General features: G+C 43.3%; 1 protein-coding gene across 2 annotated transcripts in view; it reads left to right on the top strand.

Annotated features, from left to right (window-relative positions):
* Positions 1 to 17,270, top strand: part of CCND2 (cyclin D2) — an 86,852-nt gene that overhangs the window by 2,668 nt on the left and 66,914 nt on the right. For both annotated transcript variants that reach the window (XM_025209104.1, XM_025209105.1), the window contains exons 3-4: positions 142 to 357; positions 3,209 to 3,368. In XM_025209104.1, the coding sequence (XP_025064889.1) occupies positions 142 to 357; positions 3,209 to 3,368 (376 nt within the window). The remainder of the gene's footprint in view (positions 1 to 141; positions 358 to 3,208; positions 3,369 to 17,270) is intronic.

Here is a 17,270-nt window from a genome sequence, read left to right on the forward strand (position 1 = left end):
CCGCCCTGGCAGCCCTGCCCCAGCGCCCCTCCACAGCCCCTCTCCCTGCTCCCCTCCATGTGAGCATTCATTTTTTGTTGTTCTTCTTCCCTCTCCACCCTGCACTACTCTTCTCCCGTTCCCCCTCCTCCTTGCTTGCAGGTCTGTGAAGAGCAGAAGTGTGAAGAAGAGGTTTTCCCCCTGGCCATGAATTACTTGGACCGATTTTTAGCTGTGGTGCCCACCAGAAAGTGCCATCTGCAGCTGCTGGGGGCCGTCTGCATGTTCCTGGCCTCCAAGCTGAAAGAAACCATCCCCCTCACTGCGGAGAAGCTTTGCATATACACGGACAATTCCATCAAGCCCCAGGAGCTGCTGGTAAGCAGCCCCCCGACCTACCTTCAGTGCACCCCACTGTTACAGCCTCCTCCCCCCACTCACTCTCTCCACCAGACTTAAACCACAGCCTTCATTTGTGCCAAACACTATTCCAACAGTTCAAGACCTTTCTGCCCATGAGCCAAAGTCATCCATCTAAACCCCCTTTATGACCATTAAGGCGATTCCTGGAGTGGGGGGCACCCCCCACTTTTAAAGCATTGCATTTTTTACGTTGTCAGGTTTTGGAGACTCCTAGCCCTTTTCCATTTATTTCATGGATCCCAGGACCAGCAAATGCCCTTCTGGGGCATTTGGAGGGATGGTTGCATACTTTTTACAGCTGTATCCATCTTTTTAATAGAAGAGCTCTTCTTTGCCGGCATGCACATACATATATGTACATGTGTTTAAATGGGAACGAAACTTTCTGAGCGGAGTTCTTTTTAAAGGTGCTTACTTTCTGGTGCTGCACTGCCATCCAGTGTCAAACATGCACAAGTAGAAATGACTTCACCTTTGAACCACTGCCAGCATCTTTTCTCTTTGCAGTTTCCTTTCTGCTTTCAGTTTCAAAGGCACTGTCTGCACTATGAGGGACTTTTTTCCTTGGTTAGGTACAAAATAAAATAAATGGTGGCTTTCATCACCCCTTGGAAAATTCACATTCAAACAACTTTAATGAGCATTGATGCCATATCTTAACTTTCATTTCGGGTTGGATCTTGTTCCTCTTGAAGCCAGTGGAGGTTTTCCCATAGATTCCAGTGGGTCCAGGTCCTTTATGCTCTGAATTTAACAAATTACTAGATGTTAACAGATGCTAAGGGAATAGGTTGTTGCCTATGAAAGTTCATGCCTCTCTGAACCATTTAGTATCTTCAGATGCCACCCTGCTCTGCCTTCTGCCTCTTATAGCTTTTGTAACTGTAGTTTTTTGGTATTCAGTCATAATGGTGACTTTACCGATACCCACTGCTTTTGAGTAGGATTATCAACCAGCTCTTACGGAATGAAAACAGAAAAAAAAAGTTTCTGTCATCCAACAGCAATTTGATTACATAATTAGCATTTGCAAAGCACTTCCAAGGCATATTGCACTAGACTGGTGGTCAGTGTTATTTTATGAGGGTGCATGTTTCAATCAGAGAGTTCTGTTTTCACAGTTCCTAATTTATGTGTGTAAAGGGCCAGAGCTGACAAGTACTTCTTGTATGAAACACCTATTGAAGGCACTGGGAGTTGACATAAGGACGTTTTAAGATCTAGTTGGTACATAGCAAGGATCTTGCTCAACAACCACAGCTCCACATTGCTTACACCATTTAGTTGTCTCATGGATGGTATTAATCAAGACAGTAAATACCATGGCTGCACTTGAAAAAAAACACTTAGGACATACTTAATCATTTATACATTGGGAGTTCAGCATGTGCTTAAACTATTGTGCTAAGTTAGGATGCTTTCCTACATCCAGGGCTATGGTAGAAAGTGTTTGGAAGATCAGTCCACAACTGATTGTCATTAAACATTCATTGACATTTTATTTGACATTTTATTAAAATAGTTTATGATTACTTTTTTTTCCTTGACAAATTACTCGGGACTGGTTTCAGGTAACAGTTCTCGACCCATTTTAATAATAATGAGATCTGGGGGAAGAAGGTTTCAAGGCTTATGTATTATCCTAATAGGAATACTTGTGGCTAAACTGCTGTTTAGTAAAGCAGGGCGCTGTTCTGAAAAGCCACTGTAAGAATGGCCTTGTGGGGTTCCATGTGTGTTACCTTCCAGGAATGCGGGTGCGGGTCTGCTCAGTCCAGAAGTAAAAAGAAGTTATTTTCAACTTGCCAACCCTGCCAACTGAACCCAGGCTCCAGGACTCATGCTGGGTCCCTTTAGGCACCAACATCATCAAGCAAAAAGAGTCTGTAAATGGCACTTTGTTAATAACTTTGAAGATGCGTGAGGCAGAGCAGAATCCAGCACCCTCACTCTGAGCTGTGTTGACTCTGCTGGGTAAATAGGAGTAAAATGCAGTGAAAACTCTCTTTAGACTTTGAAATCAGCAAATATAGTTCAAAGTGCAAACAAGGAGCTGATCTGTTGATTGAGAAGATGCCGTTTTCATGTACAGTCACTTGTCAGGGCATGAGCAGCTTATGGGTATAAACAGTTTTTGCCCACCCAAAGCTTCCATTGGCTTCATTGGGAGCCTTGGGAGTGAAGAAGTTTGGGATTGAACCCTCTGTAGTTAATTGCCAGGTTATAAGTAAGGCTTCTTCTCAGATGTGATGTGCATTTCCCTTCTGCAAAACTTACTTTTAGAGCAGAAATCGTCTGATTTATCTAAGGAAGTTTATGACATACCAAATGCACTTGTAGAGAAAACATGGTGGTGCTAACTTTTGCAGTTTAAAACAATGTATGTTTTTGGTTATTTGTGGGCACAGCACTCCATAAGGCTGTACATAGCTATAAATTAAGGGCTATAGCCATTTAAAATAAGTTACTAGGAAAGGACCACAGTGACCTTGGCAATATCTAATTTCAGGCTAAACTTTCTGGGTGGGCATTCAACACTGGATACAAAAAAAGGAAAAGTGTTGGCAGGAGCTGCCAGGCCTCATTACTTTCAGTGGAGCTTGACATTTTCAGTATTTCGAAAAAAAAAAGGGAATAAAAAGAATAATGTCAACAACTTCAGAGCTTTCAGGGCATATTGAAAAAAATGTCCAGGCAGAACCAATTTAGTAGTGATATAATTGCAAAGACTAAAATGAGTGAGTTCTTTTATTCTCCTTCCCTCCCCCCTGTTTGCCTATCATTTTCCCTTTTTTGCCTCCTTCAGGAATGGGAGCTGGTGGTGTTGGGCAAGTTGAAGTGGAACATTGCAGCAGTGACTCCACATGATTTCATTGAACATATTCTAAGGAAGCTGCCTCTACCTAAAGACAAGTTGCTTTTGATCCGGAAACATGCACAAACATTTATTGCCCTTTGTGCTACAGGTATGTCAAACGGTTTCGGATCACTGACTGCTGCTTTTGGTGCGCATAGAAAGAAAGATTAGTCTTAAAAAAGTAATGGAAAGGGCCCAGTCCCCATATCCCTAAATCCCAGTGAAGCCAATGGGAATACTTGCCTAATGGCTGCTTATTCAGGCCTGGGCTTGTGTGTGTGTTCATGAAGAATTCTTGCATTTGAGAACAACAATGGAGTGATCCCATCTTGATCTCATTGAAATTAATGGAACCGTATCCAAGGACTTCTGTAGGCAGACCTTATGGTTTTCTGCTTATCTAGTCTCTTTCTAAGAATTGCTTATGAGGACAGGCGTAGCACTGCAAAAAAAATAGGAGTTGCTGTTGCCTGTTAAGAAATTTCTTAGGAAGTCAGATGTGGTCTCTGAAGATTGCATACATTATCAGATCCAGTACAACTTTAGTGTTATGAACGAGAAGCAGTTATTTTAATGGTCACATAACAGGACAGTGTTAAGGTAAAATAATAAACTTATATAACCTGTGATAGTACTAAGTTACTGAAGCACAAGAAATTAACATCAAATCAAATTTAATTTGTACTTTTGACACTTAAAAAAAGCACTTAATTCCAAGTAAACAGTGAAAACTGTTTCACTTTCTTTCTAAGGTCAGGTAACCTTCCAGTTTTTCTTATATTAGGTTTAATTTAGTCTTTTTTAGTTTTTTTACAACTATTCAAAATATTTTAATTATATTAACTTATTTAAATATCTTTCTTTTAAATTAAAGCTTAAACATTCAGCCTTAAGCTTCTTGAGCATCACATTGAAATTGCACATAATGCTCTTGTTAATTCAGGTATGTTACTTACAGATGGTCTAATCATTTGACCTTTCAATGAGGTAGAATTAGAGGTCATGTCACTGTTCAGAATGTGTATTTGGCTTTATAGAACAGGGATTGCTTCCAGCTACAGGTGTCATAGGACATGACACAGTGTGGTGCTACTCTTGATTTAGAATTTTGGGTACTGCCCTGATATAAACATTGAGAATTTACAACTTTTCAAAGTGGACTAATTTTACTAATTGTTCAGATTTTTATATTTAAGGAATCATTTTATGGACTATGTAAATTGATATCCTCTTAATAGAACTACTGTTCTGACCATTGAAAGATGAATATATATAGATATTTTCATATATTGTTGATTGAGGTGTGACAGACTCATAGCTGACCATCAAATCTGAACATTTACCTTTTCTTAGTTGTAGTGCAAAATTACTTGTCTTTTTTAAATAGTCCTTCCTTTCCTTCTCCTGCTGCTTTCAGTCCACATTCAAGCAAGACTTTACTGAATTTAGTGCACATATTGCTTGAAGACAATAAGATCACTTGGTATTTTACCAGCTAGTATTAGTATTTACCAGCATCTCTTTCCTTCCAGATTTATCAATTGTTGTCAGCTATATACTGGTTTAACTGCATCTAGTCTCATCACTAGGGATTTGCTCAGGACTTCCACTCTCTAGTGGAAACTTGACTTTTTGCAGGCAGTTCTTCTACCTCTTTCAACCAAGAATTACTATATCCTTGACTAAACTTTGCCATTCATAGTCTGTCTTTAAACCTATTTGATGTTGACATGGGTGTCTGGTGCCTCTTGAGTCAGGGGGGGCATGTTCCCTGGCAGCCAATCCTGCTGGCCAGTGTGGGGAGGGGTCCCCTGCAGCAAATCTTACTCACCAAAAAGCGGCCACCCCACTTCTGGAACTCCCATGACCACTTTTGCTAGCGGTCCTGCTCCCGAGCCCACGCTTGCAGGGAGTCACTGGGGCTCCCGCCAGCTAAACAGGGAGTGTGGCCTGACAGGGGCGGACCGGCACTCTCAGGGGGTGCACGTGCACCCCAACGTGTTGCCCCTGGATGTCGAGCTTCCCAAACTGATCCATTCCTACCTTTTCTGTGTTGCTGCTATCTTAAGTGGTGGTTCTTCAGCTTTTAAGCCAGCGAGCCAGTTTCTGAGAGTTAAAGACATTCTGTCTTGAGCCCATCTCTCTTGCTAGACTTCAATACCCAGTTCCCTATTTGCATTCTTAATTGGAACCATTGGAGTGCCACGGACTATAGTTTGTGAAACAGTCCTGAGTCACTGAACTGTCTGCAGTCTCTCTCAGTTAATTCTCTGTTGGGGAACATGGAGTCATCCATATCCACAACTCCACCCTTTGCTCAGCCCTTGACCAGTTTGTACCTTCCTGTCATGCATTTCCTTCTGTGCTTCTCAGTACATGGATCATATTCAGAAGCTTAAGTTCCTTTTCTTGTTCCTGAAAAGAGAGCATATCAGAATGCCTTGTTCATCAGAACATACAGAAAGCCCAGTTCATCATATAGAAAAGCTGTCTCTTTCAGGATCGACTGGTCACTTAGTGTGTTACCATAGGCAAGCTAGGGGTCACGCCAGGTATCCATTGCAGTCTGAATCATTAGACTGAGGATTTGAGGTGGTGTCGTGGTCAGGGCAGATGGAAGATCAGAGCCAGGAGGTCCAAACATGGCAGGGGCAGAGACTGCAGCAAGGCAGGGATCAGGCAGGAGCCAGGCAGATGTCCCGAAGCACATACAGGAGTTTTATTGCTGGGACAAGTCCTACAGGAAGTAGGAGGTGTTTTATGCTTCCCCTATTAGGGGCTTGCGGTTTCCATAGGTCCCTCCCATGAGGACATTGATGAGGAGTCAAGTAGCCAAGAGGAACAAGGCTGGTGTCTAACCATCTGCCCAGTGGTGCCACAGACTTTGACTCTACCAACTGGCTTGGCTGCTCTGGGTTCGAAGCTCAGTGGTCCTAGCATCTAAGTGTCCATGGATTGGCACTAGGTTCATGAGGCTGGTTGTGGAGGTTGTTTTTCTACCAGTCCCATTATCCCAAATGGATTGGTTTAGGAACAGTTTGTTCCTGCAGCTGTCCAAGGGGTTGGACTGGATGACTCTTCAGGTCCTTTCCAATTCTAGGCTTTTGCCAGTTTCCGTGAGGAGGTTAATACATTTTTCTTTTTCAGCATCATCAAAACACATAATGTCCCTGCAGCTTTAAGGCCAGAGGCCTCATTCCCCTTTATTCACTAACAACCTGCTATCACTTTGCACACTGTTTCTTGCATTACAGTAAATGCCACATTATTTCCATTATATGCTCTTTGCACCATGTCCATCTGCAGAGCCATTACTGTCCTCACTTATGGAGAGAAAGGTGCTTCTTCACTAGCCTTCTTTCCCCCTCAGCTGTTCTCTTTTTTCTTGTCCCTTGCCTCATCACCATCATTCGTCACTGCATCTTCACTTGATTTCTTTTCCCTCTCTCACTCAGGACTAATGCTGTCTCTCAATTTGGGTAAAACCTACTGTTTTATACCCACATTTGACCTTTTTCAGCAGGGTGGCCTCCTTCAACCTTTAGCCATCTCTCTTAGTCCAACTCCCTTAACTTCTTCTAGCCTGGCTTTTGACCTTTTCCCACTACCAAGACTGACCCTTTCTGGGTGGCTAATGACTTTACCATTGATTGTGGATCATTGATTGTAGATCTCTGTCCATCTCTTCATTTCCTGTTCAAGCTCAATGAAGGTTTCTTTACTATCAATCACTTTTTCCTCATTAGCATCTCAGCTTAGAAGTTAGCGACCCCTCCACTTTCTGCCTCAAGTTGGAGTCCTAGCTCTCCAATGGATCCATTTTCATTTCTGGTGGAAGCTTCTCATCAAAGTTGCCAAACATTCGCCCCTACAACGCCTAACCAGTCATACTCCCCAGTCATGACCACAATCCCATGATCCCTTTTTTTTTTTGTCAGCAGAGGCAATGAGGTTGTGCCAACATTGCTTGTTTTGGATGGGAATTCAAGGTGAAGGATGGGTGCTGGATTTTGTCAGGTTTGCCTTCACAAGAGAACATCTTAGAAAGGGAAAAGATCTCTCCCTTCCTTGTTACCTGACTTGGCTCTGCTGGAACTCCCTGTTGGTAACCGCAGCACTCACCAGGCGGTTTACCAGTTGAACCGGGGGGGCGGGTGGACGACCAACCCGCCTTGCGGACAGGCCGGGGATGAAAGGGACACTGACTCAGTTGGAAGATAGTAAAATTGAACTTAACGTTTACTTACAGTAAGATTTCAACAGTGGTTACACAACAAAAGGACAGTGGTGAAGCAGTAGTTAAAGATGACAGGTAGGAGATAGCAGTTGCTTTTTCCGATGTACGTGCGGATGGAGAGCTCACTCTTCGGTGAAATAATAACCAGGGTGTGACTATTCGTATGCGTATGACTATTCGTATGACTATTCGTCCATGGGGACACGGATTCCTGGACAGGGTGATCAGTCCTATCCGAGGGCTTGTGTGGAACCCGGGACCCTGCGCTTTAGCGCGCTGTCCCTTTTATAAATTCTTCAGCCAATCAGAGGAGGCTGCTGATTTACAGTTAAGAGAGTGTGTCTGCTGGCCAGGCAGGGACGCTTCTCCCGCAGCTCCTGGTTTGTTAAGGCTGTCTGATCACGAGCTGGTCGGCCTCATGATCATGAGCTCTTCACACGCTGAACATGACCCGCTCTTGTGTTCTGCATTGGTCTGGCATATGGGCTGAGCGTTTGGTCACCTTTTGTACTCAGACACTCCCCAGTACCCTCATCTACCTAGAATGTCACATTGATATGGATGTACCTTGTTCTACACCTCTCTCTCACTTATTCTGTTACCTTTTTGTTTTCCTACATCTTCATCTTTCTTGTCTCCAGGGATATTTTATGAAATCCAACCTATCACGAGGTCTACAAAGCCGTTCCTGATAAGAATAAGTGTAACCCATTCTTCTTGTTCATTGATGGTGACGCCTTACCATTCTGTTACTGAACACTTGGAAGAACTGGAGTGTCTTGTAGACAAAAGTTTTCTTTGTTCCTCCTCTCCCATTCTGATACTGCTTTCCAAAACCTAGCTCTCAGCCTTTAAAATGTCTCAGGTTCATAATCCTCAGGGTCATCCTTGACCCCTCTTTTACCTTCCAAGTCTCTCTCATCTGCAAATCTGCCTATCGCCAGCATTTGAACACTGAATTCATCCTTTCCTGGACACCCTGCTTCTGTCTAAATCTTTTGCCTTTTCTTATTCATTCCCTGCCTTGACTAGAGTTTATGCCCTTGAAATTTCAAAGACACCAACATTTATGACCAGACTTTTCCCTTTACAGAGTCGAACTAGGCTACTGCTTATCTTTCACCTTTCCTAGCTCCCTGTTTCACTTAGGATTTCTCTCCTGTTTTCAGTCTTTGTGGACATGCTCCCTAACCTTATCTCCATCTACTTTTTTTTGCCTTACCTCCTTCATTTTGGCACACTTGGCTCCATTTCTGTCCCTTCCCACAGCCCTCCACAACTTGGACCTGTTCTTTCACTTGAGTTGCCCTGTTTGCCTGGAGTTCCCACACTCCAAGCCACGGAATCACTCCTTGAGGAGTATGAGAATTCATCCATTACAGATGATGGATGCTGGACATCCCAACCTGAAAGTAGAAAGAGGAGCATTCATGATTTTATTGACTTTAAACCTCCATTTGTTTCCCCTCTTCCAGGTCCTTCAAAGTCAGAATGTTGGCTCTTACCTTATGTGATTTTCCTATATTGGAGGCAAGAAGTTCTTAGTATTTTAGTATAGGGCAATTCTATTTTACCCCAAAGCCTACAGATGAGTAGGGTTTTGGATGGAAGGGGAGTTAGCCAAACCAGGCTTCGATCAGGCTGGGCTCTGAGTCCCCAATCCCAGATCATAATACAGGTCTGGTTGTTCCATTGCAGGGTTTGCAGTTATTTTTCTGTGTATAATGAGAGGTAAAGACTATGAAAGCTAAAAACCTTTCAGACTTACTGGCTATGCTAAGAAACAGCATTTACTCAGCTTTGCTGTTTTCAGTAGTTGCTCATCTGCCCTCTATCAGGGTTCTAAGCTAAGTGAGATGTTATCAGCAAAGAGCATGAAGCGGCATTACACCACTTTGGAGCTTCAGTCTGAATGACTGAGAGCCTGAGAGAGAGACAGTAAAAGTACATTTGAAGGCAGTTTTGTACTGACTGCCAAACCTCAACCCACTGTCATTGGGAACATTCAACATCTACATTCTAGAGCCGAGAGGGATTTTATTTTTTTAACTTCTGAGCCGAATCCTGAAGTCCTTACCCAGGCAAATGTGAAGAGGGAGTTTTGTCTGAGCAAAGGCTGCAAGAGTGGATAGACAGCACTGGGTGACCACAGAGATTACCTTGTAACTCTTAGGGGTGTGTTTGGCCCTCAGTTCCCAACCTGGGCTGCCACTGTGGTGCTTAATCTCCATTCGTCCTTCCATCCCTTTTCTGCATGTCTGAGGGCCATTGTGTTCAGCTCTGTGAAGCACGAGCCCTGTAAAAGCGAATACGTGTTGCTATGTTGTAAATTTAATCAACAGCCTGGATTTTCTAACATCAGTGGAAAAATATGAAGGCAGCGAGTGCGTTACTGTATGTATTAATCTTCTGGAAAGAAAAGCACCCGTTGTGAAGTGGCAATGGCTGCATCGTTATTTCTTGTACAAAGTGAGTCTGAAAGAGGAATAAGCTATCCAGAATTACTGAGTAACAGTGACAGAGGTATAGCTGGACTGTTTTGCGTTCTGAGCAGCAGTGGCACTTAGGACAGTGGCCAGGCCAGCGGTGGCTGCTATTTTTGTATCTCTCCCCACATTGTCACCCATAGCTGGTGCCCTGTTTCCCACCCATTACTTACACTACTGAGCAGAGAAGTATGATTGATCGTACAGGGAAAGGTGGTTTTTGTCAATGTTTTAGGCTTCGTGGAAGAATGAATGAGAGCCGATTCCTGCTACTGTTATATTATGACATTGGATTCAGAGAAAACAGGATCAGGCTCCATATGTAGTATCACTGCATCTGAAATGTCAGATTATAAGGTCAGGTAAAGTATCACCACACAAAGTCTCTCTGTCCCCCTGGCACTAACAGTGTTGCACATTGGAGCAGTTGATGAAGAATATGCCCTTAGGTTTGACAGTTTTGGTCAATGAGATTAAGGTGGCGGTAATGAGTGGCATTTTACAGAAGGCTAAAGAGGCAAATCCCCACCTCTGCTGGACTTGTGAGTGGGAAGATGCATGGAAGGAAAATAGCAGAAGGAATCCATCAGTTACAAACCCTCAGCCCCAGGTCCTCAGCTGGTGTAAACAGGCATGATTTCACAAACTTCTGTGGAGTTGACTTTTGGGTATTCAATTAGTACAGGGAATGGGAGACTGGTGGTCCTTGGTGAAGGTATCTTATTGCTGATCTGGTAATAATCATCAGTATATTAACCACCCACAGTGCAGAGCTTATGATCTGCTAATTGGTATCTTGTCTAAAGCTTCCATAAAACACAAAGGGTATGGCCAAGTGCACACATACATTCCTTTAAATTCTGTTTTAATTTGAAGTATCTGCAGGGGTTCTCTATCATGCTGCAAAGCACCATGGACCACTGCAGACAGTTCATGCACCTGGGCACTGGGTGTTCAGGGAAGGTCCATGGCTCCAGGGTCTTCTGGAACTCCAGTCTGTACCCTCAGTGATGCACAGGAGTTGCTTTCTGCACTTCCAGCACAGAGACTGAAGAGGTGACTGTCCTATACCCCCAACACACACATGCTACTTGAGGACCCAGCCTACCTTCTCCCTTAGAGGCTTCTGAAGCCTTGCACCAGATGCTCCAGAGCTGGGAAAGAACTTTTTATCAGCTGAGCAGCTGCCAAATGACCATGAAGTATACCTTTGGGTCATGGTAAAAATAGGCCATATTAAAAATACTTTTCTCCCTTTGTTTCATATAAGAGGCTGCACCTAAAACTCCAAACATTAGCGTTCAGACTGCTTTTTATGGGTCCACCATCAAGATGTTAGGATCAAAAGTTCATGTGGGGCCAAATCTTACGAATCTTGTAAAGTCAGCTTTTTTCAAACCAGTGGGACTACTCAGTAAGAACAAGCTTAGGTCTCTGACCATGCTATTTTTTTAGAATATTAACAGGCTTAAATCTGTATCATATTTGTTCAGTAGTCTTTTGCTCGGTTGTACTTGGCACAGGTGTATCCTTTTTAAGAGCTAAAGAATAATCTGGCATTGCCTTTTTCAAAAATAGTCAACATGGGCAAAAAAAAAGGTAGATCCTAAAAAAATACAAAACAAGGGAAATTATGACAAAAGTAATTAAAATTGAATGTATTGAAGCTCAAAAAGAAAGCGGAGCACTTAGGATAATATTTCTAGAGACTTCGGTAGGGACATCAGCCAGCAACAAGTGTAGACTGTAGCACTAGAGAATTTTATTTTTTTTTACCAAATCATATAAATGAAATTACTCATTTAAAAGTTAAAACTGGAACAGTAATGAAAAGTAACTGTTGAGGTAGAGTTTCTGCTTTACATTTGACACAATGTGTTTGTGCCCACTGGATGCTTTTAAAACTTTTTTCCTTTTTGGGGGTTCCCTTTGTTGACTTTGCATTGCAGAACCTCTCTGCCCCTGCCTTTAATTCCCCTTATTTCAGATCTGCTCTCAGCTTTGCATTGTCCTGGGTTGGAAGTCATGATGAGGCCCACCTGGTGTGGCAAAATGGGTAAGCCAATTGGATGGTTCTGTATCTGTCTACAGGGACCTAGAGCCTGACAGTGTCACAGACACATTTGCTTTAGAGCAAATGAACAAACCTGTGCACAAAACCCCTTGCCATCACCCCCAGATCGGTACAACGTGCCTGATCTGCAGGAGTGCAGATTTTCCTAACCATCCTCTTGTATATTAGCTTTGTCAAACCGTTTGCTGTTTGTCTACCTTCGGTCTTGCCTTCCAGCCTAGAGCTGGCTGCACAGGAGTTGTTTGATTGTGAAAGGTGACATGCACCAACAATCCTACAGAACTTGACAGTATTTTGCAGGATCTGGCCCATAGCTTTTAAAGTGTTTGGGATCCATTGGAAATCAGGCAGCACATATGTTGTTGACAGTGAGCTTCCACGTGAACATTGCCTGGGTGGGAATAGAAAGTTAAACGATTCCCGGTTTCTCATCTGCTTCTTTCTTAGTACTGTCATGCTGTTCAGTTTGTATTGCAGCCCTTCAGAATACTGCCCTCACATTCATTCAGCCTCTTTTGTACTTTGCTTTACAATCCCATAAATCACGATGACGATGGAGGGTCAGATTCTTCCCTCAGATGTATGCAATGGGTTCTCAGGCACTTTAGCAAGCAAGACACACATACATCTGACAGGAGAACTTGACCCATGGCATTGACAGGGATATCCAACTGCTTATGCTGGATCCCCACTGGAACTCAGTATTCCTCACCTCCATCAAGAAATTAGAACTCTCTTTTAAAGGCCGAATACCGATGCCATTCCTTCTCTTTCTTTCTTTCTTTTTTTTTTATATATTTAAGTCAAGGAAATGATTGGCTCAACTCCAGGAGTAGTTTTTGCCTGGATAGAATCTGAGTAAGGATGTCAAGATTTGGCTCAGTGTCATTTTGGCGGGGGGGGGGGCAGGGGTAAGCAAAGCAGGAGGGTTGTATTTGAAAATAGCATTGTACAAAAAGCTTGTTTTGAATGTGAGGGACTCCAAGGGGGGTCCTGCGCCCCCTCAGATACGGCGCTTAATATTTATGCTTTCATTGCACCTTGACAAACATTTCACGTCATTATTGCTTTGCTTGAATATGGAAATATGTTAATTTACAGCCTTTATTCTGCTGCCTGCTCTTTTCCTCAGCCTTTTCTATTCAACCCTCTAGGTGGCCCAGCACAATGTGGCTCCTTTTCTTTGAATGAGCTCTTTCCACACTAATAGGGTCCAGGGTGATGTGGAGAACCATGTGCACAAAATTGGTGCACCGCCCCCTGGTCCTTTGTGGCCATGTCAGGTTAAATTCATATCAGCCACTGCCATGATTTTCAATAGCGCGAGATGAGGTGATGACTTCAGACAATGGCGCCACACTCTCCAGTTGGAGACACTTGCCTCACCAGTTGCAGTAGTTAATTAATATGCTAAAAATAGAAGCCAGTGATACAAATCGCTGCCTGTTGTACAACAAAGACTGGGCATGTGTAGCTTTGATAGCCAAGTTTATGGTGCTTGTTATGGAGGGAAGTTAGTGTAGAGCTAGAGGCAATGTAAGACTTTTTGGATGCTGAGCTTTAGTCACTCTGGGCCTCCGGCCATTCGCTTGCTGTCTCATTTGCATTATGAATGACATTAAGGGAACTAACAAGGTTATTGGGCATAGAAATGTTCTCATGTGACCACACGTGGAAGCAGACCTACAGCAGTGCTAGTTGGCAGGGGCACTGTGGCTCTTTATTCGGCTTTGCAGGAGGAGAGTTTCTGGGACTACATAACTCGTAGATATAAAATAAACCACGAAAGAAACTGCATTCAAGTAACGTGAAGGGTCTGACGTAAACCCCTATGAGGCAAGGAAATTCAGAGTGAAGTCTGGAATTTCACCCTTTACTCGGCCTGTTGTGCCCAGCTCGAGTCCCAGTATATATGAGATCCCTCTGTTTAAGGGTTCCTGCAGCACCTACAGTTAGCACAGTGGGATGGGGGACAGCGAGTTTCGTTCTTAACCCTGAATCTGCTTCTGTGTACGCTGGGCGGCTCTCTGATGGAGTCTGTCAGTGGGAGAGTTCACTAGAGGAAGGGAGGAGCAGACTGTGAAAGCAGTTAGTGTCTGTTTATACATGGCCTGATGATGTTGTTTGGTAATTGGAAAATTAAGACTAGATCCTCATTCCAAATTACACCAGTAAAGCAGAGCTCACCCCATTGAGTCAGTGGAATTATACTGGATATGTTCCACCCTGCTAGATATTACATGGTATGTCTCATATTTTACCATATTTTGACATCCTCTTTAAGAACGATTAGGCCTCATTCTGGTTGTGCAAGAGCAGAATAAATCAGGAACATCTCCACTGAACACAGTAGGCCTTCTTCACAGGAGTTGTAAATCAAGAGTATTTTTATGTTTATCAAGCCACTGAAGTCTGTGGGCTTATCCTACTTTCACGTCTGCTGAGGAGAGTGGAGTACCACCAGTGTGTATGGAAGGACAGAGAGTTCCATTGCATTGGAGTTTGCTGGACTTTCAAAGGTGGAAGTGAAGACATAGTCAACAGAATTACTCTGGATTTCCAAGGGTATAAATGACAGCATATCTGGGGATACTCTGCCTCTTCTGTAAATGTGGTTTTGAACATTTTTTTTTCAGTAAACACTTGTTGTTTGCTCCATGGACTGGAAGTGGGTCCTGGACACTCACTCATGCATTTTACATTTACACATTGGTAAAAACACCCTTTTATATGAATTTTGGAGCCATTTCTGTTTGCAAAATTGGATTTTACCAACATGCCCATCTTTGACGCAGGTCTTCCTAGGAGACAATAGGCCACAATATATCTACCCCGGTACATGTCTTTATCTATCCCTGGTACATGTCTTTAGGTAAGTCCTGAGGCCCTTACTCAATTTTTACTCAGTGGGCTGGACTGAATAAGGAGTGAGTAAAAACTGAATAAAAATGGAGGCTGTGTTGTGCATTTTTAATCACAGTTACCTATTGAAGGCAACAAGGAGTTCTACTGACAGTTCATGCATATGTGACTGCCCTGAATAAGGAGCTCAGGGTTTGACTCAGAATCAGTAGGCACATATAAAAAGCTTCACGTGAGATAGCATGTTAGGCCAGTTTCAGATATACCAGTGTTGTTCCCTTTTTTCAATGCAGTTACTCCAGGTATGCACTGGTGTATCTGAGTTCACCCTTTCTGCCACCACACAGCCAGCAGTGAAGAATGGGTGTCCCTGGTGCCCTTCCTGGTCTTTCATTGACTTAGTGCAACATTGGTGGGTAAACCATGGGGTTTCTCAGTTTGGTTACCTGTAGAATTGGACGTAGCAATGACTGTCTACCTCCTGAGAGTTTTGTGAGATGCGATGAATGCTCTCTTTTTTGTACAAGTGTGAAGAGTTCCAAATCTTCCAATGGAGAATGCCATGAGCTCTGTGTAGGATGTGGAGGCAGCAGCTGGTGGTTGGATAACCTTCCTCCTAACATCCAGGGTCCTCGATGCTCTAGGTCAGGGGTTGTCAACTGGGTGTATGCGTACCCCCGGAGGTACTTGAGAAGTCCCTAGGGGGGCCTGGGGATGTGGGGGGAGGGGGAAGCTTTCATGCAGCGACTGCCACCACTCTGTGTTCAGCTGTGCACCACCTCCACCCCTGCTCTGCATTCAGCCGCCAGAGGTATACTGATCCAAAATGGTTGAAAACCCCTGCTGTAGGTGGAGTCTCTATGAAGTCTTCCTGTCATGTCCCCCATCTCTTAGGACCTCCCAGCAGAGCTACCACCCTTCTGGCTGAGTATTTGGACCTGATTCCTAGGTCTGTTCAACCTCATCATCCCTAACTAACCCAAGAGACAACTGATGCACAACAGGACAACTTCCTCCCTGGAGGAGGGCAAGCTGTCTCCACAGCTACTCTGTGCAGGGTGTACACGTGCAAAATCATTTTTTTTAGTTGAATGAGATTATTTAATCCTATTTTTTATTTTTTTTGTTAAGATGCTTTTTTTAGAAAAATAAACCTATATAAAGATAGTTTTAATTTAAGATATGTTAAAGCTCAAACATATCATCATGAAATAGGGATTATAACTTCTAATGATTTACTATTTGAGATAATATATTCATAAAACCATTTTAGAAAAGTTTTATAAATAAGTCACAACAGGCCATGGATTATATTAGGAGCCCAATCTTATAGGGTTCCCCAGAGCCTTCTCTATAGATTAGTAAAGATTAAAGAAAACCACTCTACCCAAAGGGACTCAGTGCTCAGTCTAGAAGACTCCATTAAGCATCTCTGTGATGCTTAGTTTCAATTCTCAGACTCTGGATTTGTCTCCAGAGATAACATCCTTGTTAACAGCAGTATGTGGAGATGAGCGATAAGAGACCGGATTACCTACCCATCAGCCCTCTTGTTTCAGTCTCAAATAGGCTCCCCCCAGAAGTGGTGCAAGCACCTACTCTGGGTACCCTTAAGAAACATTTGGATGCTTATCTCGTTGGGGTCATCTGAGCCTAGCTGACTTCCTGCCCCTTAGGCAGGGGCTAGACCCAATGATCTCACGAGGTCCCTTCCAGCCCTAATGCCTATGAAATCTGTGGCTCTCTGCAAGTTTGTGTACACAGAGCCAAGCCCTTACCTCTCTCTAAAAGTGCAAAGTTTCAAGAAGTTAAATGAACTGAGGATGTCAAACAATAAGAATGCACTTTTGGTAGAAAACAGTGATTAAACCGAGGCTTTCTGACCATTGATTTAAATCAATTTGAGTTAAATCAAATCCACCCTGACTGTGTTAGCTGCCAATTCATTGTGCTACTGGAAGTCCCTCCCCTTGCCCCCAGAAGTACTCCTTTTGGGAAGAGGGGTTTGCCATCTTGGAACTGGAAAAAAACAAACCATATACTAAAAATCAAACATCTATCATAACATATTTTATTTCAAAAAAAATTTTTGTCCTTATTTATGTATGCTTGCATAGTGTATATAAAGGCAATCGTAAAATAGCTCAAAATAAAGTCTTACTCTTGTATATTGTGTGTGGGGTGGGGTGTGATTGGGAGGCTGGATGTGGGGCTGTGCCATGTGGAGGGTAGGGGGTACATAGGGGGTGTAGGTAGGTGCACTCTTTGGGGGGGGGTGATTGCATGTGGGGTTTGTAGGGGAGGATGTTTGGGCATGTTGAAGTGTGCGTGGGGGAGATACACACACGTGCG

Source organism: Alligator sinensis, unplaced genomic scaffold (genome assembly GCF_000455745.1).
Source record: "Alligator sinensis unplaced genomic scaffold, ASM45574v1 scaffold177_1, whole genome shotgun sequence".
Classification (NCBI taxonomy): domain Eukaryota; kingdom Metazoa; phylum Chordata; order Crocodylia; family Alligatoridae; genus Alligator; species Alligator sinensis.